General features: G+C 44.6%; 1 protein-coding gene across 6 annotated transcripts in view; it reads left to right on the top strand.

Moving 5' to 3' along the window:
• The window catches only part of CABIN1 (calcineurin binding protein 1), a 222,666-nt gene that overhangs the window by 8,856 nt on the left and 186,653 nt on the right, over positions 1-27,157 (top strand). For all 6 annotated transcript variants that reach the window (XM_073674374.1, XM_073674401.1, XM_073674383.1 and 3 more), the window contains 4 exons: positions 3,345-3,479; positions 21,841-22,021; positions 25,118-25,247; positions 25,471-25,620. In XM_073674374.1, coding sequence (XP_073530475.1) covers positions 3,345-3,479; positions 21,841-22,021; positions 25,118-25,247; positions 25,471-25,620 — 596 coding nt within the window. The remainder of the gene's footprint in view (positions 1-3,344; positions 3,480-21,840; positions 22,022-25,117; positions 25,248-25,470; positions 25,621-27,157) is intronic.

Raw genomic sequence — 27,157 nt, 5'->3', positions numbered from 1 at the left:
GCTTTTACTGCAGACTAGCTGGGCCTGACTGGCCACGCCCTCTTTTCCTCAGTCAATCAGGCTCTTGTATGGGCTTTCTTATCGCTCTGCAGTGTCCTCACCCCCTCCTTCCCGGGCTCTGCCATTTCATCAGTCTGCATGCATTCCCAGCCATGCCAGAATTCTCAAGCATGCTTACGGCGGACACCACGATCCCTGACCTCAGGGCCATCCTTCCCAGCGCTCCTTCGCATACTTCAAGTCAGGACTGGTTGGCTGTCTATCCCTGGGAATCAACACTACAACTGCCAGTAAGACTCTCCCGTTGGGCCAACCTGATGCAGCTTGTGCTGTTTGCAGCGCATAGCCTCTAATATCCTTGTTAAGGCTTGCTCCAACTCATAGAACCTTGAGTCTGCAGATTACTCTGGACACACTGTCCTGCTTCGAATGTTTCATCAGCCAAAGTCATCTCTGATCTCTGCTTAGTGTGTCATCCAGGGCTGTGGCGTTGGTAAGCTAAACCTCCGACTCCAACTCATCAATTTCCATGACACTGATTCCAGCTCCCCCATAAATGGCTCATGTTTAAGTGATAAATTTACTGTAGCACAGATTAATCTCACCTAAAAGTCTAGACCCTTAGATCAGGAATAGGACAGACGTTTATAGGACATTTCATAACTTTCCCAAATTCTTATGAAAAAATATTCCCCACAAACTGCATTGAACTACTGAACCCAATTTATTATATATTTTAGGAGTCTGAGTCGGTCCATTTTATACAGACTCCAACTCCACAGCCCTGGTAGTAAAGCCAGGTCTCCTCATCAAGGATTCCTAATACACACACATTAGGGCAGAGTAATACTGGGGATTGTATGAACTCTTTCCAAAAGTATGCAATATGAGGGCAATACCACATCAGGTGTATATAATCTACCGCCTCTTCCCCACACCTATGGCAATCTGCATTGGTAGATCAACCCATTTTACATAACCTGTTAGGTGTCAGGTAGCATTGATGGAATTTATACATTTGGATTAGCTTGTTTTTAATTGCCAGTGAAACATATTGTGGGGAGGTCAACCATACGATCATTTTTGATCAGATCTGTCTACAGTGGGGCACTCCAAACGTCGACTTGATGGCGTCCAGACACAACTTCAAAGTTTCTTGGTGCGTGTCTAGAGTTTAAGAACCTTTAGCGGTCATCTCAGTCGCTCTGGCGATTCCATGGTCCCAATTTTCCCTCCCTTATCTGTTCACTCCTCTACCTTTGCTGCTCACGTTTCTCAAGAAGATCAATTCAGAAGGAATTCCTTTCATCCTCATGGACCTGGACTGGCCAAGAAGATCATGGTGCACAGAAATGGTCAACCTCCTCATAGACGTTTCATGGAGACTTCCAGATTGACCAGATATACTTTCCCAGGGTCCCCTTTTTCCCCCGAATTCTCAGTTGCTCAATTTAATAGCATGGCTGTTGAAGCCACAGTTCTAAAATCCTCAGGTTTTTCTGATCAGGTGGTGCAGACCATGATCAAAGCGCAGAAGTCATGCTCATCTTGTAGCTACCACCAAACCTAGAAGGCCTTCTTCCACTGGTGCAAATCTCACAAGGACACAAGGTTGTTTTTTTCTCTACCATCTCTCTCCTTACATTTTTGCAGTCGGGTCTTGAGTCTGACTTAGTCCTCAGCCCCCTCAGGGGCTAGGTCTCGCCCTTGCCCATCCTTATTCAGAAAGATCTGGCTTTTTTTAGTTTCAAATCAGGACTTTTCTTCAGGCTGTGGCGCACTCTGTTCTTCCTTACCGGCCTCGCTTGGATTCTAGGAACCTTAACCTGGCGCTTAACCCTTTAGTGTCCTCCTTTGAACCAATCCACAACATTTCCCCGCTCTGGCTTACGCGGATGGTGGCTATTGCAATCACTTCCACTAGGCGAGAATCTGAACTGGTGACTGTATCCTTCCGCTCTCCTTTCTTTGTCCTTCACTTGGACAAGGTGGTTTTTCGTCCAGTTACCCCTTTCCTTCTCAAGATGGGATTTTTTTTCCTTCTTAATGAAGAGATTATTCTGCTGTCCCCCTCTAATTCAGTGGAGAAATCCTTTCACTGTTTGGATGTGGTCAGAGCTGGGCTTCATTCTCTGTCAGTGACATCCCCTTTCAGACGTTCGGACTCCCTGTTTGTGATCCCAGAACAACCTTGTCGAGATCGCTCTGCCTCTAAGACGATCATTGCTCGTTTAAAGCGTAACCGTTGTTTTTCATTTTTATTTCATAAATCAATAGTACAAATGAAAATAACCACTTTGCAATATATCTTATAAAAAAAAGTGCTCTTTCTCTGCCAGAATTCATCGTTAATTATCAAAATTCTAAATTCTGGGGTAAAAATCTGTATTCGGTGAAGACAGACTTTCCCATTACTGAGATAGGAGATGAGGGCTGCTCAAGAGGTAAAAAGGCAAAAAGGTTCTGCAAGCGGCAGTCATTTGGGTGACTACCTGAGGGATTTGCCTTACACATTTAAGTATTTCCTAACCTTGGCACTGCTGTTTCTCCCTATGAAGAACCTGAAAAAAGAGCCTTTTTTTTCTTTTCTTACTTTTTGTAAAATCTTTTTTGCGTAGCCTTCATTGGGGGTCACAGCATCCACCCTTTTTTATCTTGTTGGGCATGTGTTCATTATTTTTTTTTTTTTCCCCAGCTTCTACTACTTTGCTCACTGACTGAATAGATTGTTTGCCAGTAGGGCTGTGGAGTCGGTAAGCCAAACCTCCAACAAATTGCTCAATTTCCCTGCCTCACTACTGAGCGTGTACATAAAGTGCAGCACAGATTCATCTCCACTAAAAGCCGAGATCCTTAGATCAGGAACAGACCAGACATTTATAGGACATTTCATAACTTTCTCAAATTCTTATGAAAACATTTACAGCACATGCTGCATTGTACTGCTGTACTAATTTATTATATATTTTCGGAGTCTGTCCATTTTATACCAACTCCACCAAAATGGACTCGACGACTCCGACTCCACAACTCTGGATGCCAGTAGGTGGATGTAGCATGCTGAAGTGGAGCCGACTTTTTTTTCTTTAGGTTGTAATTCTTACTGTCAGCTTCATGGTGGTAGCAGTGTACACCCTTTGTTATTTTGTGTGCTCCCCCCCCCCCCCCCCAATGAAGGCTACGAAAAAGTGATTTTACAGTAAGTACAAAAATCCTCTATTTCACATTTTTATTCGTTATTTTATTTCTCTTTCACTTTTATGATCGATGCTGTTGCTCAAGTCACCTGGGTACTTGCTGTGAGGAAGAATATGCTACATAAATAATTGTCTTCCATGTTTCAGGCTGTTCCTTTGAGTGAAGAAAGAGAGGGTCTAAAGCATCCTGGATTAATGCTAAAGTATTCAACATATAAAAACTTGGCTCAGCTTGCAGCGAAACGAGATGACCTGGAGACTGCAATGGAATATAACCTGGAGGTATGTTGTTATTGATCACTAGGATGCTCACTTAATGATGCAGAGGTCCTACTTCTGTGACCCCCATGACCACTGGAATTGTGCTTTGTGTGTTGCACTTTTCAGCACATGGCCGGGTATTGTGAGACACTGTAGAGAACTGTAATACCAACTCATTAAAGTGAACCTGTCAGGCGACTCATGCTGCTCAAACCGCAGGCAGCAGGAATTACACCTTGACTACACACTTGCTGAAGCGGTTTAGAGAATAATACTCCTGGCTGCGTTTCAGAGAAAATATACACTGCTCAAAAAAATAAAGGGAACACTCAAATAACCCATCCTAGATCTGAATGAATGAAATATTCTCATTGAATACTTTGTTCTGTACAAAGTTGAATGTGCTGACAACAAAATCACACAAAAATCCTCAATGGAAATCAAATTTATTAACCAATGGAGGCCTGGATACAGGCTGATCCAACTTTGATGTAATGTCCTTAAAACAAGTCAAAATGAGGCTCAGTATTGTGTGCGGCCTCCACGTGCCTGTATGACCTCCCTACAACGCCTGGGCATGCTCCTGATGAGGTTGCGGATGGTCTCCTGTGGGATCTCCTGTCAGACCTGGACTAAAGCATCGGTCAACTCCTGGACAGTCTGTGGTGCAACGTGACGTTGGTGGATGGAGCGAGACATGATGTCCCAGATGTCCCTGCATTAGGAGGAACCCAGGGCCAACCGCACCAGCATATGGTCTCACAAGGGGTCTGAGGATCTCATCTCGGTACCTAATGGCAGTCAGGCTACCTCTGGCGAGCACATGGAGGGCTGTGCGGCCCTCCAAAAAAATGCCACCCCACACCATTACTGACCCACTGCCAAACCGGTGATGCTGAAGGATGTTACAGGCAGCAGATCGCTCTCCATGACGTCTCCGGACTGTCAGGTCTGTCACATGTGCTCAGTGTGAACCTGCTTTCATCTGTGAAGAGCACACTTTGCCAATCCTGATGTTCTGTGCCAAATGCCAAGCGTCCTGCACGGTGTTGGGCTGTGAGCACAACCCCCATCTGTGGACGTCGGGCCCTCATACCACCCTCATGGAGTCGGTTTTTAACTGTTTGTGCAGACACATACACATTTGTGGCCTGCTGGAGGTCATTTTGCAGGGCTCTGGCAGTGTTCCTCCTTGCACAAAGGCGGAGGTAGCGGTCCTGCTGCTGGGTTGTTGCCCTCCTACGGCCCACTCCACGTCTCCTGGAGTACTGGCCTGTCTCCTGGTAGCGCCTCCAGCCTCTGGACACTATGCTGACAGACACAGCAAACCTTCTTGCCACAGCTCGCATTGATGTGCCATCCTGGATGAGCTGCACTACCTGAGCAACTTCTGTGGGTTGTAGAGTCCTTCTCATGCTACCACGAGTGTGAAAGCACAACCAACATTCAAAAGTGACCAAAACATCAGCCAGAAAGCATTGGTACTGAGATGTGGTCTGTGGTCCCCACCTGCAGAACCACTCCTTTATTGAGGGTATCTTTCTAATTGCCAATAATTTCCATCTATTGTCTATTCCATTTACACAACAGCATGTGGAATAGATTGACAATCAGTGTTGCTTCCTAAATGGACAGTTTGATTTCACAGAAGTTTGATTTACTTGGAGTTATATTCTGTTGGTTAAGTGTTCCCTTTATTTTTTTGAGCAGTGTATTTTGAAGAATCGGCTGGGGACCATTGCTGGAGATGAGACTAGTCTGGCCCCAGCTGGTTTACAGGTCTCTCCCTGTGTATACGCGAGGAAGAGACCAATCACCTTCTGCAGTGCTGAGTGGAGCCAGCTGGGGGCAGTGCTAGACTTGACTCATCTTCTGTCGGATCTTCAAAGTACATTTCAGAAAATAATATACCAAGTGTCAATTTATACTGCCTGTGGTTTGGCTAGCATGAATCACCCTAAATATTCCCTTTAGAGTAAATAAAGCTGTGTTGCGCCTCTTTTAAAGAGAAGGCATCATCAGAAAATGACCTATTTAAATCAAATTTTAGGGATTGTCCAAGTTAGGTAGCGAAGTCTGCAAGTCATTCCATGTAACTGCAGACTTCTGAATCTTGACAGTGTGCAGCGCACACGCTGTCTCTATTCCCTGGTATTGCGGTTGCGAGCCACTGGTGATGTATTCAGTTTGCATACATACGGTCACGTGCTAACTAGCGTCATCCGGCTTCTCTCAATAGAATTGAATTGAGAGAAGCTGAATGCGTCTAGTCTGTATGTATGGAAATCGCATGTATGTAGTCAATCTCACTGCAATACTGGGAATGTGCAAAGTCATCATTCAGAAGTCTGAAGTCACATGGCATTTAAATTAAATGTACACGACTCAGCATTGAAATTGCAACACCAAGAAGGAAAAGTTGTGTAATTATATACAGTACAGACCAAAAGTTTGGACACACCTTCTCATTTAAAGATTTTTCTGTATTTTCATGACTTTGAAAATTGTACATTCACACTGAAGGCATCAAAACTATGAATTAACACATGTGGAATTATATACTTTTTTTTTAAAATCAGATAAATTTTTATTCATTTAGAGAAAAAAATGATGAAATACAACTTCAGCATAACAATTTTCCATTTTCTTATAGCAAAAAGAGCCCCACCCTCAACCCCCCTCCCCTTTAACAGACAGCAATAATCCCTCATCATTATATAAGATATGATCCAATATCACACAAAACATCCTATAACCATTTCAATGCATTTCGTAGTGTATTCACCGGAATCTTCCCTTCAATAGCATTAATCACACCTTCCATGGTGCCCATAGGTTGTCACTGAGTTTGGCATTTTTCCTTTTTAAATAAATTTTCTCCTCCATCCGTACCACATAGTCCACCTGCCTTATGTACTCTGGTCTAGAGGGAGGTTCCATTCGCACCCAATACCTTGCTATTACCTTTCTAGCTTAATATAAGAGTCTGGCAATTGCTACTTTTGCGATATCATTCCCCACAAGTTCCTCCACATATCCCAACAAGCAAACTATTGGATTCCTAGGAATTATACAGTGATAACGCCCTTCAATTAGAGCAACTACTTCAGACCAATAGCTTGCAAGTTTTGGGAAATTCCACATAGCATGTAGTATATCAGCAGCTTCTGACCCACATCTCGGGCAATCCGAGGTCTCCCGTACTCCTATTCTGAACAAAAAATCAGGCGACCTATACGCTCTGTGAATAATAAGTAGTTGGGACATTCTGGCAGGTTCACTTAGAGACGGCTTGGGGATATATTCTAATATGGATTCCCATTTGTCATCCTCAATGGTACCAACATCTGCCTCCCACTTTCCCTTAGCCAAAACAGGATAATTCAGTAGAAAGGTGTGAAGCAGATCCACATACACCGTAGATATAACACCTGTTGTACATCCCCCCCCCATACAAATATAATCAATGACGATATCCCTTTGAACAGATAGGTTCCTAATTTTCCCTTGTTTAATAAATGCATGTTTAACCTGTGTATATTGATAGCTGTGCCTGTCCGATAAGTGAAATTCCTCTTTCAGCGTCTCTAGGGTTTTTATATTTTGGTTATCCATCAGTTGGTAGATATATTGTATACCCTTTGCCACCCAGCCTCTCGGCTCTCTTATTTTGTAAAATTCACATAGGTTTTCATTATCCCAAATAGGAGTATACGTTGTCAGCCCCACTATGTCTCTAATCTTCTTCACCCTTGTCCACAATTTATGGAGTAGGCCACAGGTCGGGTATGACTTGCCCATCCTCCCAAAAAGTCCCGTTTCTAAACCCATTACCAATGGACTCTTTTTAAGATAAAGTTCCAGAACCGCCTGAATAGTCCCCTTCCCTGCCCTCTGCGCCCACCCTCTAATATGTTGGGACTGTGCTGCCAAAAAATATACCCATGGGTTTGGTAGGGCGAGACCCCCCCCCTCCTCCTTCGGCCTCTGGAGAGTCTCCAGCTTAATCCTAGGCTCCCTCCACCCCAGACCAGATCTCTAAATATTGCATTAATGCGCTGGAACACTGGCTGAGGAATCCACACAGGGGAGTTATGTAAAACGTACAACAACTTGGGCATCAGCACCATTTTAAGAAGATTGGTGTGTCCCACCGCCGAGAGGCGCATTTTGCTCCATGTAGATGCTTTATCCTTTAATTTCCCCAGTATCGGGTATACGTTCAACTGAAGGTACTCCTTTACTGGTAATGTTATTGTATTTCCAAGATACTTAAATTCTCGCACCAATTTGAGTTGTGTACGCTCCACCTGTTCAACATCTAAACTATTCAGGGAATCTATTTCCATAATATGAGATTTATCCCAGTTAATTTGTAACCCAGATAATAAACCAAATCTATTGATAATGGCTATTGCTCCATGTAATGACATCTGAGGGTCCTGTAAGAATAATAAAATATCCTCTGCGTACAACGCTATCTTCTCCTCCGCCACACCATACCGGAATCGCCTCACCACGTCTGATTGTCTCAGTACAGCAGCCAACGGCTCTATGGCCAAATAACAGCGGGGAGAGGGGGCTGCCCTGTCTAGTTCCTCTAGTCAAATCAAATTTATCTGACCGCTCCCCATTTACTCTCAATCTGGCCACCGGACGTGTATATAGTAATTTTATCCACGCCTAAAAACCGAACCAATTCCCATCAACTGGAGAACATGCCAGAGATAACTCCACTCTACACTATCAAAGGCTTTCCGTGTGTGTAATGAGACCACCACTCTATGCCCAGTATTATCAGCGGCCAATTGCATATTAAAGAATAGCCGCCTCAAGTTAATGGCCGTCGATCTATCCGGCATAAATCCTGACTGATCCGGGTGTACTACGCCAGAAACCACCCGGCTCAGTCAGTTAGACATTACTTTAGCTAAAATTTTAATATCAGCCGGTAGTAGGGATATGGGTCTATTCGAATCTGGCTGTGTCCGGTCCTTATCTGCCTTGGGCAGAACCACCACCGTAGCCTCCCGCATTGACTCTGGTAATTCTCCCACCTCCAGAGCCGCCAAAAACACATCTTTCAATTTTGGCAATAGTACATCTCTAAGATGTTTATAGAATTCTGTTGGTAAACCATCTGCACCTGGGACTTTATTATTAGCCATTGAAGCCAAAGCTTCCTCCATTTCCTCTACCGTCAGGGGGCCCTCCAAGCTATCCCTAGCCTCCTCACTAAGCCTAGATATCTGAGTACCCCTCAAAAATTGGTCTATATCATCTCCCGTGTTCTTTAATTTAGAGTTATATAGGTCACTATAAAAGTCTCTAAACACCCTCAAGATATCTCGCGTTTCAGTGACCAGGGTGCCAGTTGGATCCAAGAGACCATACACAAATCCCGGTTCCCTCTGCGCTGCCGCTATAGTAGACAGCAGGTGACAAACTTTTTCACCCTCTTCATAAAAGGCAATTTTTTGGAATTCCCTCTTCTTTTCCCCATTGGCCAGAAATATTTTATCCACCTCTTTTTGAGCTTCCTTCATGTTCTGTTGCGCCTCTACGGTGGGATTAAGCACCAACTCCTCCTCTGCCCCCCCTCAGCGCAGCCAATGCCTCTCTTTCCTCCAATCTGTTCTGACTTTTACATCTGGAGATATCTCGAATCAATAAACCCCTAGCATAGGCCTTCATTGTGTCCCACACAGTTCCTATGGCTGTACTTCCCATATTGTTCTGGAAGAATTCCTCCACCTCTCCTGCTATTTTCTGAATATCTACCGTTTCCAGCCATACCGGGTGAACCTTCCACTCTTTCCGTCCACCATCCCCACACATACCGAACTTCAGTTCCACCAGCAAGGGACTATGATCAGAGAGTATCCTAGGCAAATAATCAATATGAGCAATGTTTTGGTTAACCAACCCATTTCCCAAGGCTAAATCTATTCTAGAGCCGTGCGTCAAGGAGTAACATGAATATGTCTTCATTCCCATATGTCTCACTCGCCACAAATCTATCAGGCCCACTTCTGACACATATTTAGCAAAGGGTGTCTCCCCCTCTCCGTCAGTTCTTCCCAGTTTCCTACTAGTTTTGTCCCAAATTTTATTCATTATATTGTTAACATCTCCAATCAGCAACACAGGGGTCCCTGTCCAATGCCTCGTAAGTTCTATAATCTCTTGCAGTTTTGTCTCAATAAATGGCGGTGGGAAATACACTGCCACCATGCAATATAATTTACCATAAAGTCTGCAGACTAGAAAAACGTACTGTCCATCTTTATCTATTTTAATCTCAACCTCCTCAAATGGAGTCCCCACCTGCACCAGGATGGAAACCCCTCTCGCATATGCAGAGTAAGTAGAGTGGTATGCTTTTTGAACCCATTTCCTCGCCAGTAGCCCAATTTTGTCCCTCGTCAGGTGTGTTTCCATGGGGCAGATAATGGAAGGCCCGTGGGCCATAATATTTTGGAGAACAATGGCCCTTCTCTTACGGTCCGCCAAACCACGTTTGTTCCAGCTTAACACCTTAACCATACCGGTCGTTGTTTATCAGAATCAACGTCTGTATATATGACCATATCATAAGATGTCCCCCATGCCGTCCGTCCACGCTCCCCCCCATCATACCCCAAACCAAAACTCCTCTGACTGCCCCTATCTCCCCCAATCCACCTCCAAATTTGTCGTTACGTTCTCTCTATCCGAGAGTGGGTGAATGAAACCGGCCTATTCCACCAACTGATCCCTTCTGCCTAAACTGCAGAAAAACAATAAACCAACTATCTTCCCAAAGGCCTCTCCCGCCTTATGAAAAACATATATTATATAAAGCGTATATAAACTGTATGTACCACCAGTACGCCGCTCCAGTCCATGAGCAAACTTGTATCCTGTAACAAATAGTTAAATGCACCAAAAAAGGATAACAAAGGATAAATATAAATCACATTCACAAATACACAATCTGCCTCTCTTCAACTGTCCTTGTGCTCTCGCACTCGTCTTGAATTCTTTTCAATCCAGTCCAATACTTCTTCTGGAGATTGCAGAAAGTGTACTCTACCCAGTGCAACCAGTCTCAGCTTGGCCGGATACATCACAGAATACGTAAGTCCCATATCTCTCAATTTTTTCTTTACATCTCTATAATTCATGCGCATTCTTTGCACCGTGGGTGAATAGTCTGAGTAGAACGAGATGTCTTGTCCATCAATTGTTAAATCCTTGATCTTCCTCGCCATACGCAAGATAGTGTCTCTGTCTCTGTAATTTAAGAGCCTAGCCAACATGGCCCGGGGAGCTGCTCCTGGAGGCTGGAGTCTCAGTGGGACTCTGTGAGCTCGTTCTACAACAAAGACCTTTGACAGTTTATCAACTCCAAATTTTTCCAGCAGCCAGTTCTCAATAAACTCTGTAGGGTTTGATCCCTCTGCTTTTTCCGGGACCCCCACTATCCTGATATTGTTACGTTGCGACCTGTTTTCCAAGTCATAATTTTTAGCAATGACATCTGTTAATTGCTTGTCCAGCTTTTTCTGAGCAGTTTGTAAAGATATTATAGTGTCCTCAGCTGTGCTCACTCTTTCCTCTACCTCTCCTGTGCGGATGTCAGCTTTCTGCATGGCAACTTTAATGTTAGTAATTTCTGCTTGCACACCCGTAACCTGCTTTGACAACTTTGTAAGCGCCTGTTTTCAATATGACACCACAGTGAACACATCTTTCAGAGTGGGTTCCTCCACAGCAGGCTCAGCAGCAGACTCCACATTTTTGTCCTGCACCACGTCTCCAGAGCCATCAGCCTCACAATCTTCTGCACCCACAGTATTCTCCTGATCTTCCATATCATCTTCTGCCCCAGCATCCCTTTCTGAGAGTCCAGCACTGTGTTCACCCACTTCCACCCTTGCAAACCTCTCAAGGCGTGCAGCGGCCGACATCCTCCTGGAGCATGCCGCATTCTCTCTGGCCGTCTCCTCCTAAGTCTCAGCGCCATCTTGGCCCCTGCCCCCTCTGCCAGGGCCGGGATCTCGCTGCCTGATGCGGGTCCTTACTTCTTTCCTGCTTGCCAGAAACGCTCCCCAGGGCGGCAGGAGAGCTTCCCACAGGATCCGGCGGTGTTTGAAGGGCTTGGCGGCACACCGGGTCGGTGCACACAGCGACGGTCGGCGGGAGAACTCCGGAACACGTCTGCCTACATCCCTGGCTAGGCCACGCCCCCGTGGAATTATATACTTAACAAAAAAGTGTGAAACAACTGAAAATATGTCTTATATTCTAGGTTCTTCAAAGTAGCCACCTTTTGCTTTGATGACTGCTTTGCACACTCTTGGCATTCTCTTGATGAGCTTCAAGAGGTAGTCACCGGAAATGGTCTTCCAACAAGGAGTTCCCAGAGATGCTTAGCACTTGTTGGCCCTTTTGCCTTCACTCTGCGGTCCAGCTCACCCCAAACCATCTCGATTGGGTTCAGGTCTGGTGACTGGAGGCCAGGTCATCTGGTGTAGCACCCCATCACTCTCCTTCTTGATCAAATAGCCCTTACACAGCCTGGAGGTGTGTTTGGGGTCATTGTCCTGTTGAAAAATAAATGATGGTCCAACTAAACGCAAACCGGATGGAATAGCGTGCCGCTGCAAGATGCTGTGGTAGCCATGCTGGTTCAGTATGCCTTCAATTTTGAATAAATTCCCAACAGTGTCACCAGCAAAGCACCCCCACACCATCACACCTCCTCCTCCATGCTTCACGGTGGGAACCAGTCATGTAGAGTCCATCCGTTCACCTTTTCTGCGTCGCACAAAGACACGGTGGTTGGAACCAAAGATCTCAAATTTGGACTCATCAGACCAAAGCACAGATTTTCACTGGTCTAATGTCCATTCTTTGTGTTCTTTAGCCCAAACAAGTCTCTTCTGCTTGTTGCCTGTCCTTAGCAGTGGTTTCCTAGCAGTTATTTTACCATGAAGGCCTGCTGCACAAAGTCTGATCTTAACAGTTGTTGAAGAGATGTGTCTGCTGCTAGAACTCTGTGTGGCATTGACCTGGTCTCTAATCTGAGCTGCTGTTAACCTGCGATTTCTGAGGCTGGTGACTCGGATAAACTTATCCTCAGAAGCAGAGGTGACTCTTGGTCTTCCTTTCCTGGGGCGGTCCTCATGTGAGCCAGTTTCTTTTTAGAGCTTGATGGTTTTTGCAACTGCACTTGAGGACACTTTCAAAGTTTGGCCAATTTTGCGGACTGACTGACCTTTATTTCTTAAAGTAATAATGGCCACTCATTTTTCTTTACTTAGCTGCTTTTTTCTTGCCATAATACAAATTCTAACAGTCTATTCAGTAGGACTATCAGCTGTGTATTCACAAGACTTCTGCACAACACAACTGATGGTCCCAACCCCATTTATAAGGCAAGAAATCCCACTTATTAAACCTGACAGGGCACACCTGTGAAGTGAAAACCATTTCCGGTGACTACCTCTTGAAGCTCATCAAGAGAATGCCAAGAGTGTGCAAAGCAGTCATCAAAGCAAAAGGTGGCTACTTTGAAGAACCTAGAATATAAGACATATTTTCGGTTGTTTCACACTTTTGTTAAGTATATAATTCCACATGTGTTAATTCATAGTTTTGATGCCTTCAGTGTGAATGTACAATTTTCATAGTCATGAAAATACAGAAAAATCTTTAAATGAGAAGGTGTGTCCAAACTTTTGGTCTATACTGTAAATCAGAGGATGAATATACAGGTTACTGATATGCACATGCTGAAAAAATGTAATCAGAATTTTCAAAACAATTCAATTTATTCAATATTTTATATATGAGCACCACTTACAAATACACACTCTTATACATCTTGGCAGGCAAGGTTATTCATGCTCATCTGAGGAATGATGTCGGGTGTACTGAATACACACACATAGTCACAACAAATAGTCATCCTTATCTTCTATAATCGACCTGAAATATAGCGGTCCTATTGTATATAATTAAGTTGTCTTTCAGATCCTTTCTACTTACTATACTTGTATTTTGCACATTTTTATGCACGTTAGATCAGTTTTCTGGCAGATGAGACCTCACTAAGGTTGTGTGCCCACTATGCTTTTTTTAAGCCTTTCCCCAGCTGCAATTCCGCTGCAGAAACGCTTAAAAAACGCTTAGTAGAAGATCTGCCATGTTCCCCAATGATAATCCGCATGTGCTGTGCACATGCTGCGGAAATTTCCGCTGTGGATTATCATTGCGGAAAAATCCGCAGCGCTACCAATTATTTTGCGGAATCGCGGCGTTTTCGCCACCATTGACTTGCATTGGGCCGCATGACATCCGCATCACTGCATCTGTACATGCGGATAACATGCGTTTCAATATGCGGATAGTACCCGGCTTTGGAGTAGAGGAGACTCTCCTCCAGACCCGGGTACCATAGTACCTGTAAAAAATAAAATAAAAAATATACATTATACTTACCTTCTGATGGCCCCCGGTGTCCTTGTCCTGGCTTGCCGGCAGCTCGCGGTAGACTAAAAGGACCTGCGGTGACGTCATTTAGTCATGTGACGGGTCACGTGACCGCTGACGTCGGCAGGTCCTTTAGTCTACCGCGAGCTGCCGGCAAGCCAGGACAAGGACACCGGGGGCCATCAGAAGGTAAGTATAGATTTATTTTTTTATTTTTTACCATTCTTTCGGTCACACTATATAAATCCATGCCGGTTGCATGGATTTATATAGTGTGACCAAGTTGTCAAGCACTTTCCAAGTGATGCTAAAATCGCTTGGAAAGCGCTTGACACCCGCATGCGGAAATGCAAGTGAAGAACGCTTCACATCCGCATGTACAATCCGCATGTACAATCCGCATGTACAATCTGCATGTACAATCCGCATGCGTTTTTGCTGCCAGGGAGATGCAGAAACGCTCAGGAAAAATCCGGAGCATTTCTGCATCATGGGCACATAGCCTTAGATCAATTGGCCATAAACATGCAGGAAATTAGGCTAAAATTGGTTTGATTGAACAGAAATTGGTCAGATATCTGTGTACATAAAATAATTTTGGTATCCCAGTGGCTACGCACCCATGATCAGGAAGTGATAATATTTCCTGGTGATATTCCGTAACGTACTATGGAGGGAAAATTCCTTTTAAAAGGTTATTATAGTTTTAGCAAATAAAGGTTATTCATTGTATAAAGTTATATGCTTTACCAGGATACTTTTTCTGTCAACTCATCTGGATTCTTAGTATCTCTGATTCCAATTATTTAAAAGGCTCCTGCATTAAATTTGTCCTGGTGACACGTGGCTGCATAGTTCTTATAACTGTATTGGAACTGTAGCAAGCCGTGAGCATGTCTTACTGCATTGATAGTAAATGTTAAAGGTTCCTAATGAATGACAGCAAGCAGTGATCTTCTAGACTGTGAGAAATTGAAAAGAAATACTCTGTTACTTGAACCATAATGCCGCTTTAGCAATCTACGGTGACTATGTACTATTACTTTATAATAATCATTTTATTTATATAGCGCCAATATATTTTGCTGCACATTACAATTAGGTGGGGACATGTACAGACAAGAAAGACATTTCCGAGTAACATATACAGGTGCATCTCACTAAATTAGAATATCATCAAGAAGTTAATTGATTTCAGTTCTTCAATACAAAAAGTGAAACTCATATATTATATAGAGTCATTACACACAGAGTGATCTATTTCAAGTGTTTATTTCTGTTAATGTTGATGATTATGGCTTACAGCCAATGAAAACACAAAAGTCATTATCTCAGTAAATTAGAATACTTTATAAAAATGTTTTTAAAATCCGAAATGTTGGGCTACTGAAATGTATGTTCAGTAAATGCACTCAATACTTGGTCAGGGCTCCTTTTGCATCAATTACTGCATCAATGCGGCGAGGCATGGAGACGATCAGCCTGTGGCACTGCTGAGGTGTTATGGAAGCCCAGGTGGCTTTGATAGCAGCTTTCAGCTCGTCTGCATTGTTGGGTCTGGTGTCTCTGATCTTCCTCTTGATAACACCCCATAGATTCTCTATGGGGTTAAGGTCAGGCGAGTTTGCTGGCCAATCAAGAACAATGATACTGTTGTTTTTAAACCAGGTATTGGTACTTTTGGCAGTGTGGACAGGGGCCAAGTCCTGCTGGAGAATGAAATTTCCATCTCCAAAAAGCATGTCGGCAGAGGGAAGCATGAAGTGCTCTAAAATTTCCAGGTAGACGGCTGCTCTGACTTTGGTCTTGATAAAACACAGTGGACCTACACCAGCAGATGACATGGTCCCCAAACCATCACTGATTGTGGAAACTTCACACTAGATCTCAAGCAGCTTGGATTGTGGCCTCTCCACTCTTCCTCCAGACTCTGGGACCTTGATTTCCAAATGAAAATTGGAACTCTGGGACCTTGTGGAGTGTTTCAATGACTGCCTTCTGGACATCTGTCAAGTCAGCAGTCTTCCCCATGATTGTGGAGCCTACTGAAATAGACTAAGGGACCTTTTTAAACGCCTAGAAAGCCTTTGAAGGTGTTTTTTGTTAATTATTATAATTTACTGAGATAGTGACTTTTGTGTTTTCATTGGCTGTAAGCCATAATAATCACAATTAACAGAATTAAACACTCAAAATTGATCACTCTGTTTGTAATGACTCTATATAATGAGTTTCACTTTTTGTATTGAAGAACTGAAATAAATGAACTTTTTGATGATATTCTAATTTAGTGAGATGCTTCTGTAATACAACAGTGCCAGTAGGAGTGAGGGTCCTACTCGCAACGTTACAATCTATAAGGAAATGGTTGAGGGGGGACACTAGGTAAAAAGTGCTTGTCATGTATGGTCTAGCCATCATTCTAATAAATAGGGGTTTTCAAATAAAGCTGCAAGAATCGGTCATCAGCCAGAATCTGACTAAGTACAGTTACCAAGTGCTATTAGGTGCATGGAGGATGTGGAGACAGATGAGTAGGAGGGGGCAAATTTTTTTTAGAACGTTTAAGAAAAGGAAACAGGGAAAAGTTCGATTAGTGAAGTGAGGTGATAGCCCTGTCTAAAGAGATGTGGTTTTTAGAGCATGCTTAAAAATGGGAGGGCTAGGTATTAATCGGATTGTCTGAGGTACTGCATTACAAAGAACTAGCGCAGCACGAGAGAAGTCTTGGAGACAGGTGTGGGAGGTTCAAATTATGGAGGAGGTTCGTATTAGATCAGTTGTAGAATGAAGAGCACGAGTAGGGTGATAGACAGATTTGAGGGAGGAGATGTATGGTGGTGCAGAGCTTTGTGGGTAAGAGAGAGAGCGTTATATTGTAATCTGTAGCGGATGGCCGACCAATGCAGTGAAGGGTGGAGGCATCCGTGTAGCAGCTGGACAGAAATACCACCGTAACTGCCACATCCAGGATGGATTGGAGAGGAGAGAGTTGCAGTAGTCCACACGAGAATGAATAAGACTGACACTAAGAGTTTTTGCACTTTCATAGGTGAGAAAAGGTCAGATTCTGGAGATGTTTTTAAAGTGAAAGTGGCATGAGTGACTGATTTAATATAAGGAATAAAAGAAAGTTCTGTGTCATACGACTGACTCCAAGACAGCAAGATGCTGCTTGGGAGTTATGGTTGAACCAACCAAAGAAATTGTTATATAGGGTATAGGTAGGTTAGTAGAGGGAGGAAACGCAAGAAGTTTAGTTTTTGGAGAGATTCCATTTCAGATAAAGGGAGGACAGCTTGGTAACTTCTTTTGTGATAGTTTGAGCGTAAGAAGGAAAGGGGATCCAATATCTGAGGGGATTGGGCTAAAAAGTCCTGACGTTTTTTTTTTTTTTCTTGGAAATAATTGGCCAGATCCCCAGCGCTGAAGTTGATTCGGACCTGTACTTTAGGGCTAACCTCACAGCCCGGCCTCTGTGTCCACCGCCACCCTCTGCACACTTATTGGCGGGTATTCTCTGCCCCAACACTGACCTCTGTCATTCATCCCAGCATTGGAAATAACAGAGCTATGTCCTGTGCCCTCTCATCCGTGGAGTAGTGATGGGCAGTCTGGCTCTTTTTGGTGATCTTGCTTTCCTGGCTGCGCTCACCAAAAAGAGCTGGCTCTTTTGTATCCTAAATGGATCCCTAATAAATATGTGTTCACATATTTAAGATGACGTTGATGGGGCCGAAACTCCGCCCACTTGCAAGTAGCCAATTGAATAGAGTTTGACTTGGGTGGGTGGAGTTACGGCAGCTGGAGACACCAATTTTACGCCCAGTGAGAGCCAGTCAAAGAGTTTAGTGGCTCACACTGGGGTGCCGGCTCCCATCGTACACACCAGGGAGCCGGCTTTATGTCGGTTCGTTTGCGACCGACACGTCACTACAGTGGAGAGCAGCACTGACCAGCTCCCTCACATCACATCCAAAGTGGTGATAGAGTTGTTACATGTTCCATACATTACCCCTTATAGAGATATATGAATAGGGTGTAATGAAAACTATATATAGCACCCAATGTGAGTCTATAGGCACACTGTGCACACCTGGATTCTCTGGAGCTGTATTGACCAAGGCCGCGCACATCTAGTCAGAATGTGGAGTCTGCATATTTTATACTTGCATTCACATGACCCCTCATTCTCCCTGCCTACAATGGAGAATAATCAGTGTCTACTGTGCTAGATGTGAGGGTTCACAAGTCTGCAGTCACATAGAGTGCCACCAGACTTGTAGTTTTAGAACAGGTATTCCCTTTAGGCCACAGCCCCACTATCAGTATTCTTTCTCAGGAGTGGGAGACAAAACCAGGAGTGGGTGATAAATGCAGAATTGGTGACTTGTTTCTATTAGACCTTTTCTCTGATTGTTCCTCACCTGGTTTTGGTTCCCACTTCTGAGAAAAAATACTGACCGAATACTGATAGTGGGGCCGTGGCCTTAATGATATAACCACATAAAGAAAAAATTAAAGGGTTTGTCCAGTAAGGACATACTATTGACCTTTCCACAGGATAAGTCATCAATATGAGATTCATGGGGGTCTGACACTCGGCACGCCCACCAATCACTGGATATTTTTTATAGCCTCTGACGGAGGTAAACACGATGAATGGAGTTGCTTACCACTACAGGTTACTATGGGAGCTGCTGCAGTGTGACAAGGGTGGGAGAGCAGTGTGCGGGCTTCCAGCCTACAAAGAACGCCTGCCAATGTCAGCATTCCAGGCTCCAGACGTGTGCGTCGCAGTGGTTGTGTTAAAAGGGTTGTCCGGTCCAAATCAAAAAGTCTGCAGTCACTCCGTGTGTCACTGTATGTGACTGCAGACTAGTGAATCCTCACATTGCACGCACTGCACGCTGTGAGGATTCTCCGGTGTTGGTAACCACGCAAGTGTGCAGTATGCATGCTCATGGCCACCTTCCGACTATACTGTGTCAGTCCTTGCATTCAGTGAGACCGCAAACTCCCATCAGCCTAAGGCCTCATTCACCATTTTTTTTTTCACAGACTGTGGCCATACAAAACGGAGACATGTTTGTTTTTTTTCCAATATCACTGATGAAAAGGGCCAATACAAGTCTATGGGTTTGTGAAAAACAGGTCCAGCACACGGATTCAGTCCTTGAGTTGTACGTGTTTAGCATTGAAAAGGGAGCCAGCACTATAACAATGTTCTGATCTTCTTTCCTTCACTACAAAAGCGCTGACAACCCATTCACAGGGATCTGACAACCCCTCCACAGGGAGCCAGCGCTATAACAATGCTCTGATCAGCTCTCCTTCACTGCAACAGCGCTGACAACCCATTCACAGGGATCTGACAACCCCTCCACAGGGAGCCAGCGCTATAACAATGCTCTGATCAGCTCTCCTTCACTGCAACAGCGCTGACAACCCATTCACAGGGATCTGACAACCCCTCCACAGGGAGCCAGCGCTATAACAATGCTCTGATCAGCTCTCCTTCACTGCAACAGCGCTGACAACCCATTCACAGGGATCTGACAACCCCTCCACAGGGAGCCAGCGCTATAACAATGCTCTGATCAGCTCTCCTTCACTGCAACAGCGCTGACAACCCATTCACAGGGATCTGACAACCCCTCCACAGGGAGCCAGCGCTATAACAATGATCTGATCATCTCTCCTTCACTGCAAATGCGCTGACAACCCATTCACAGGGATCTGACAACCCCTCCACAGGGAGCCAGCACTATAACAATGCTCTGATCCTCTATTCTTTACTGCAACAGCGCTGACAACCCATTTACAGGGATCTGACAACCCCTCCACAGGGAGCCAGCGCTATAACAATGATCTGATCATCTCTCCTTCACTGCAAATGCGCTGACAACCCATTCACAGGGATCTGACAACCCCTCCACAGGGAGCCAGCGCTATAACAATGCTCTGATCCTCTATTCTTTACTGCAACAGCGCTGACAACCCATTCACAGGGATCTGACAACCCCTCCACAGGGAGCCAGCGCTATAACAATGCTCTGATCCTCTATTCTTTACTGCAACAGCGCTGACAACCCACTCACAGGGATCTGACAACCCCTCCACAGGGAGCCAGCGCTATAACAATGCTCTGATCCTCTATTCTTTACTGCAACAGCGCTGACAACCCATTCACAGGGATCTGACAACCCCTCCACAGGGAGCCAGCGCTATAACAATGATCTGATCATCTCTCCTTCACTGCAAATGCGCTGACAACCCATTCACAGGGATCTGACAACCCCTCCACAGGGAGCCAGCGCTATAACAATGCTCTGATCCTCTATTCTTTACTGCAACAGCGCTGACAACCCACTCACAGGGATCTGACAACCCCTCCACAGGGAGCCAGCGCTATAACAATGATCTGATCCTCTATTCTTTACTGCTACAGCGCTGACAACCCATTCACAGGGATCTGACAACCCCTCCACAGGGAGCCAGCGCTATAACAATGATCTGATCATCTCTCCCTCATTGTGACAGTGCTGACAACCCAATCACAACAAAAAAAAAGGAGGTCGGAAAAGAAAAAATGGGTTGGGGGATTCTGCCTAGAGTAGGGAGAACCCCAATACTGCAGGAGAAGTTAGGGTTGTGGGGATGGTAGATAGCAGTATACAGGAAAATGCAAGGGGTATGGTGACTCTCGAAGATCAGAAGCACATAAACAGCAGGAAAACAATAATATTCAGAGTCAAGATAGTGGGGAGTGAACAAAAAGGGTACGATTTCAATAAATAGGGAAAGGATAACACGGTACCAAAAACAAAACAAAATGGAGAATACATGTCCAAATAGAGCAATAAAAATAAATCATGGCATGAGCGCACTGGCTTGTTGGCATACTTGTGCCCAGCTTGTGGAGGAGCTAGAGGGTAGTAGGTGCTGATGTAGGAAGTAGAGGAGAGAACTTGTGGCTCAGGTGAATGTCGGTCAAGAAGTGCGTCATAGCTGGGAAGCGCGTTACTACGGGGCGTTGTATTTGTTATAAACCTACTTGTAGTAACCAGTAAGCGTGGCGTGCCGGAAACGCGGGATTTGTAGTATTAGCGGTGCATGCACTGTCTACCAATGGGCCAGCTCTAGTAGACATTTGTTATTTTCTTCAAGGCCAAATATAATTACACTGCAGGCCATATTTGGCATGGGGGCCTGATTCCAGCATTGTATGACTTACTGGGCTGTTTGTTGTTGCTTCAGTAAAATCAGTGTTTTATTAACTGGAATTTATCAATAGAGGACTAGCTGCCTCGTGCCATGTAGTCCTCCTGCTCCTAGTAACCATGCCCCCTCCACTTATTAGCAGCTCTCTGCCAATTTACAGTACAGAAAGCTGTCAATGAGTGTTGTGGTGTGGTGGGGTTAGAGTGGGCTCTTCATTCAGCGCATTGATAAGTCTGCAGAAGAGAAAACTGTCATTTTATCATAATGTCTGCACCCAGTAAACTAAGTGATACATCAATACCATCAGAGTCTCTGTCCCTACATCACGCTGCTGTCAGATGGGGTAGCAAAAACCTGGAGACAGATTCTCTACAACATATTGTGTATTTTCACAAATGCAATTGTCCTGGCAAATAAAATGTAAAAATATATTTCCCAGACAGTGAGACAAAAAAAAAAAATGAATCCAGAAATGTTGTTTTTCAGTTGCCACACTCCCTTGTCAACCCCCATTCAAATGTGATCAAATGTCAATGGTAAATTGAATGGTGGTGTTCAAAGCTACAACTCCTCTCACAAGCAAACAGACACTCATATGGCTATGTCAACAGAAAAACAAAAAATGTATGGCTCTAGGTTATTTACTATTTCTAACTTTGTGTTGTTTTTTTTACGGCAGGCTGTCATGCTAGACTCCACTGATGTCAATCTCTGGTATAAAATTGGTCAGCTGGCCCTCCGCCTCGTGCGCATTCCACTAGCACGACATGCATTTGAAGAAGGACTTCAGTGTAATCCTGATCATTGGCCATGCTTGGATAACTTGGTCACTGTCCTGTACACGATCAGTGACTATAGCAGTAAGTAGAACACATAGATGCGAAGCAAGAGAAACACACAGAATTATGACATATAAAAAATTGTAGTGAATATAACGCTTACAGTGGGTACGGAAAGTATTCAGACCCCTTTAAATTTTTCACTCTTTGTTTCATTGCAGCCATTTGGTAAATTCTAAAAAGTTCATTTTTTTTCTCATTAAAATACACTCTGCACCCCATCTTGACTGAAAAAAAACAGAAATGTAGAAATTTTTGCAAATTTATTAAAAAAGAAAACTGAAACATCACATTGTCATATAAGTATTCAGACCCTTTGCTCAGTATTGAGTAGAAGCACCCTTTTGAGCTAGTACAGCCATGAGTCCTTTTGGGAATGATGCAACAAGTTTTTCACACCTGGATTTGGGGATCCTCTGCTATTCTTCCTTGCAAATCCTCTCCAGTTCCATCAGGTTGGATGGTGAACTTTAAAGGACCGCCATTTTCAGGTCTTTCCAAAGATGCTCAATTGGGTTTAGGTCAGGGCTCTGGCTGGGCCCGTCAAGAATGGTCACAGACTTATTCTGAAGCCACTCCTTTGTTATTTTAGCTGTGTGCTTAGGGTCACTGTCTTGTTGGAAGGTGAACCTTCTGCCAAGTCTGAGGTCCAGAGCACTCTGGAAGAGGTTTTCATCCAGGATATCTCTGTACTTGGCCACATTCGTGTTTCCTTCAATTGCAATCAGTCATCCTATCCTGCAGCTGAAAAACACCCCCATAGCATGATGCTGCCACCACCATGTTTCACTGTGGGGATTGCATTGGGCAGGTAATGCGCAGTGCCTGGTTTTATCCACACATACCACTTAGAATTATCACCAAAAAGTTCTATCTTCGTCTCATCAGACCAGAGAATCTTATTTCTCATAGTCTGGGAGTCCTTCATGTGTTTTTGAACAAACTCTATGCGGGCTTTCATATGTCTTGCACTGAGGAGAGGCTTCCGTCGGGCCACTTTGCCATAAAGGCCTGACTGGTGGAGGGCTGCAGTGATAGTTGACTTTGTGGAACTTTCTCCCATCTCCCTACTGCATCTCTGGAGCTCAGCCACAGTGATCTTGGGGTTCTTCTTTACCTCTCTCACCAAGGCTTTTCTCCTATGATTGCTCAATTTGGCTGGACGGCCAGGTCTAGGAAGACTTCTGATGAAAGGGTAGTTATCCAGCAACTCGTGAAATTGACTTAAAAAATAGCCTTTATTTTGAAAAAATTAAAGTCAATTTCACGAGTTGCTGGATAACTACCCTTTTATCACTGCCTAATGTCTCCCAGACGGGGATCTTTACAATCCGAGCACCGTGCCTCATGAGAAAGTGGACCGCGCAGGCTGACCCAGGTGAGCTGAAATCTATTTTTTTGTACATTACTAGGAAGACTTCTGGTAGTCCCAAACGTCTTCCATTTAAGAATTATGGAGGCCACTGTGGTCTTAGGAACCTTGAGTAATGCAGAAATTCTTTTGTAACTTTGACAAGATCTGTGCCTTGCCACAATTCTGTCTCTGAGCTCCTTGGGCAGTTCCTTTTGAGCTCATGATTCTCATTTGGTCTGACAGACCTCACAGCTCACAGTGCATTATATAGACAGGTGTGTGCCTTTCCAAATCAAGTTCTATCAGTTTAACTAAACGCAGCTGGACTCCAATGAAGGAGTAGAACCATCTGAAGGAGGATCACAAGGAAATGGACAGCATGTGACTTAAATATGAATGTCTGAGCAAAGGGTCTGAATACTTATGACCATTTGATATTTCAGTTTTTCTTTTTTAATAAATTGGCAAAAATTTCTACATTTCTGTTTTTCTTTAGTCAAGATGGGGTGCTGAGTGTACTTCAATGAGAAAAAAAATTAACTTTTTAGAATTTACCAAATGGCTGCAATGTAACAAAGAGTGAAAAATTTAGTGGGGTCTGAATACTTTCCGTGCCCACTGTATATCTTGCAAAAGTGAAAAATATATCTTAAAAAGGCTGTGGGATAATGGTGGCAGCCTAAACAGTCGGTACAATAAATTAGCAACAAACAGAACAAGGAAGACCGACCAGAAAGTTTAGAATCAAGGTGAGAGTTAAAATTGTATATATTTAATAAAGATCAGGAAGATAACAAAAACATACAACAAGGCAGGGGCACACGTGCACATAATATTCAAGAGGACAATGCCAAAATTAGAGATCCCAGGATAGATGTAACCAGTATAAGTAAATGCCACATAAGAACAAGTTATAATCTTTGCCAATCCATTATATAGTAGAGAAAGTGCAGCAATTCTATGCTTAGAGAAAAAAATGAATGTGGATATAATATATATGTATTTGCATGTCTCAAAAAGGACAAAAAGGGTCAAATAAGAGTAGTGCAATGAGTACTTACTGGCAGCTGGACTCTGAGCAGCGTGGCGCCCTCCCCGACACACGTTTCGGTGTTGGCCTTCGTCAGGGCCCTGTTCTCTTTGTCAGTAAGTAGAACAGTGAATCTGCATTAATCAATTGTATCAAAAAGCATTTAACAAGGCAATGTGATGTGGGAGATGAAATGAGTATCAAGGGCAATTTACATTGTCCAGAAATAGCAAGACGGCCATATGATGACAAAGATGTGTTTATTGCACCTTAAAAGGTATGTGCTGTGAGGCAGACCTTGTCCATTGACTTCTTTAGGACTTATGGGTGCAGTGATAAATTATCTGGGCAGCACGGTGGCTTAGTGGTTAGCACTGAAGCCTTGCAGCGCTGGGGTCCTGTGTTCAAATCCCACCAAGGACAACATCTGCAAGGAGTTTGTAAGTTCTCCCAATGTTTGCAGGGGTTTCCTCCCATTACTCCGGTTTCCTCCCACACTCCAAAGACATACTGATAGGGGATTTAGATTGTGAGCCCCAATGGGTACAGTGCCATAATGTCTGTAAAGCGCTGTGGAATTAATGGCGCTATATAAGTGAGTAAAATAAATAAATAAATAAATCTGCCCATTTTGGACCCTACTCTGGTTGAGTGAATAGCCTCTACTGAGGGCATCTCTTACCTTGGATGACTTAGACTGTGTTATGGTCTTACCTGGTGCCTTTCTTTACAGCCTGTCTGTACTTCATCTGCAAGGCTTTAGAGAGAGACTGTCGCTACAGCAAAGGTCTTGTGCTAAAAGAAAGGATCTTTGAAGAGCAGCCAGGTCTAAGAAAGGACTCTTTCCGCATGTTCCTGAAATGGTAAGTAACTTGGTCAATGTAACATCTGGTACAGCACATGGCATTAGTATTCTCCGCACAAAAGCTACTTAAAGTAGTTTAACCATACAGTACAAGCACATTACTGCCGGATATCTGGTCCTCAAGTCAGACATGAAGCATCCTTAAGGCAGAACCGTAGTGGGTGTACAATATGTGTATGTGGATTAATTGAGTGCATGTATGCTATTTTGTTACCTTTTAGTGACTTGTCCATTCATGATGTGGATGTTAGTGAGGAGGAGGCAAACAGAATTGTGGAGGAGGCGTTAGAGTTACGCAGGAAGAGGCAAGCTCTGAATGTAAAGCTGGAGGAGCCGGACTTGAAGCTGATTCAGCCACTCCCATATTTTACGTAAGTATTAGATACTAGATGGTGGCCCGATTCTAACGCATCGGGTATTCTAGCATATGTCTCCCGACCCTCCTTTATAGTGCCCCATGCAGGAAGTCACATCCCCCGTATATAATGCCACATGCAGGAAGTCACATCCCCCGTATATAATACCCCATGCAGGAAGTCACATCCCCCGTATATAATGCCCCATGCAGGATGTCACCTCTCCCCCATATAATGCCCCATGTAGGATGTGACCTCTCCCCCCATATAATGCCCCATGCAGGATGTGACCTCTCCCCCCATATAATGTCCCATGTAGGATGTCACCTCTCCCCCATATAATGCCCCATGCAGGCTGTCACCTCTCCCCCCCATATAATGCCCCATGTAGGATGTGACCTCTCCCCCCATATAATGCCCCATGCAGGATGTGACCTCTCCCCCCATATAATGTCCCATGCAGGATGTCACCTCTCCCCCATATAATGCCCCATGTAGGATGTCACCTCTCCCCCCCATATAATGCCCCATGTAGGATGTCACCTCTCCCCCCCCCATATAATGCCCCATGCACGAAGTCATATCCCCTGTATATCCATCCCCCCATAGTGCCCCATGCAGGTCCCCTATGGCCCCATACAAAAAAAAAAAAAAATCCAATACTCACCTCCCTTCTCAGCTGCTTCTCTGGACTCCAGCGTAGCCCGCATGTTGACGCTGTGCGCTGTACCGATCAGGAGAGAGCGCGGTGTAAAGACGTCATCGCGCCCTCTGACCTGAGACGTCACAGAGCATCAGCGGAAGACACAGGAGCTGCTGCGGAGGCACGGGGAGGGGTAAGTATGACGCCGGGTGCCGGGGTCCTGATCGAGCGGGGGGAGGGGAGAGGAGGGGAGGGGAGAGGAGGGAAGGGGAGGGGTAAGTATGACGCCGGGTGCCGGGGTCCTGATCGAGCGGGGGGAGGGACGGGAGGAGAGGGGAGGGGAGGGGCGTCACACTTGTCCTCGGGAGATAAGCGGCCGTAGCCGCTGATCTCCCGACGATAGCCGCATGTAGATCAGCGGCGCCTGCGGTCGGGGGACTTATGCTGCATCTCCCGGCTGCTTCTCCCGGCTGCATCGCCGCTGACCTCCGTGCCGCACATGAGCCGCTAACGGCCGCCATGTTTTTCAGAAATGCCGCATCGCTGATTGGCCGCGGTCGGACCAATCAGCGACCCGGGATTTCCAGGACAGACAGACAGACAGGATAAGACAATTATATAGTAGACTAGATGGTGGCCCGATTCGAACGCATCGGGTATTCTAGCATATGTCTCCCGACCCTCCTTTATAATACCCCATGCAGGAAGTGACATCCCCCGCATATAATGCCCCATGCAGGAAGTCACATCCCCCGTATATAATAACCCATGCAGGATGTCACATCCCCCGCATATAATGCCCCATGCAGGAAGTCACATCCCCCGTATATAATAACCCATGCAGGAAGTCACATCCCCGGTATATAATGCCCCATGCAGGATGTCACCTCTCCCCCATATAATGCCCCA

The sequence above is a fragment of the Phyllobates terribilis genome, unplaced genomic scaffold, assembly GCF_046119375.1.
Source record: "Phyllobates terribilis strain yellow unplaced genomic scaffold, ASM4611937v1 Scaffold_1__5_contigs__length_1240528914, whole genome shotgun sequence".
Lineage (NCBI taxonomy): Eukaryota > Metazoa > Chordata > Amphibia > Anura > Dendrobatidae > Phyllobates > Phyllobates terribilis.
The sequence above is the reverse complement of the archived record's forward strand: the minus strand, read 5'-3'. Positions and strand labels throughout refer to the sequence as shown.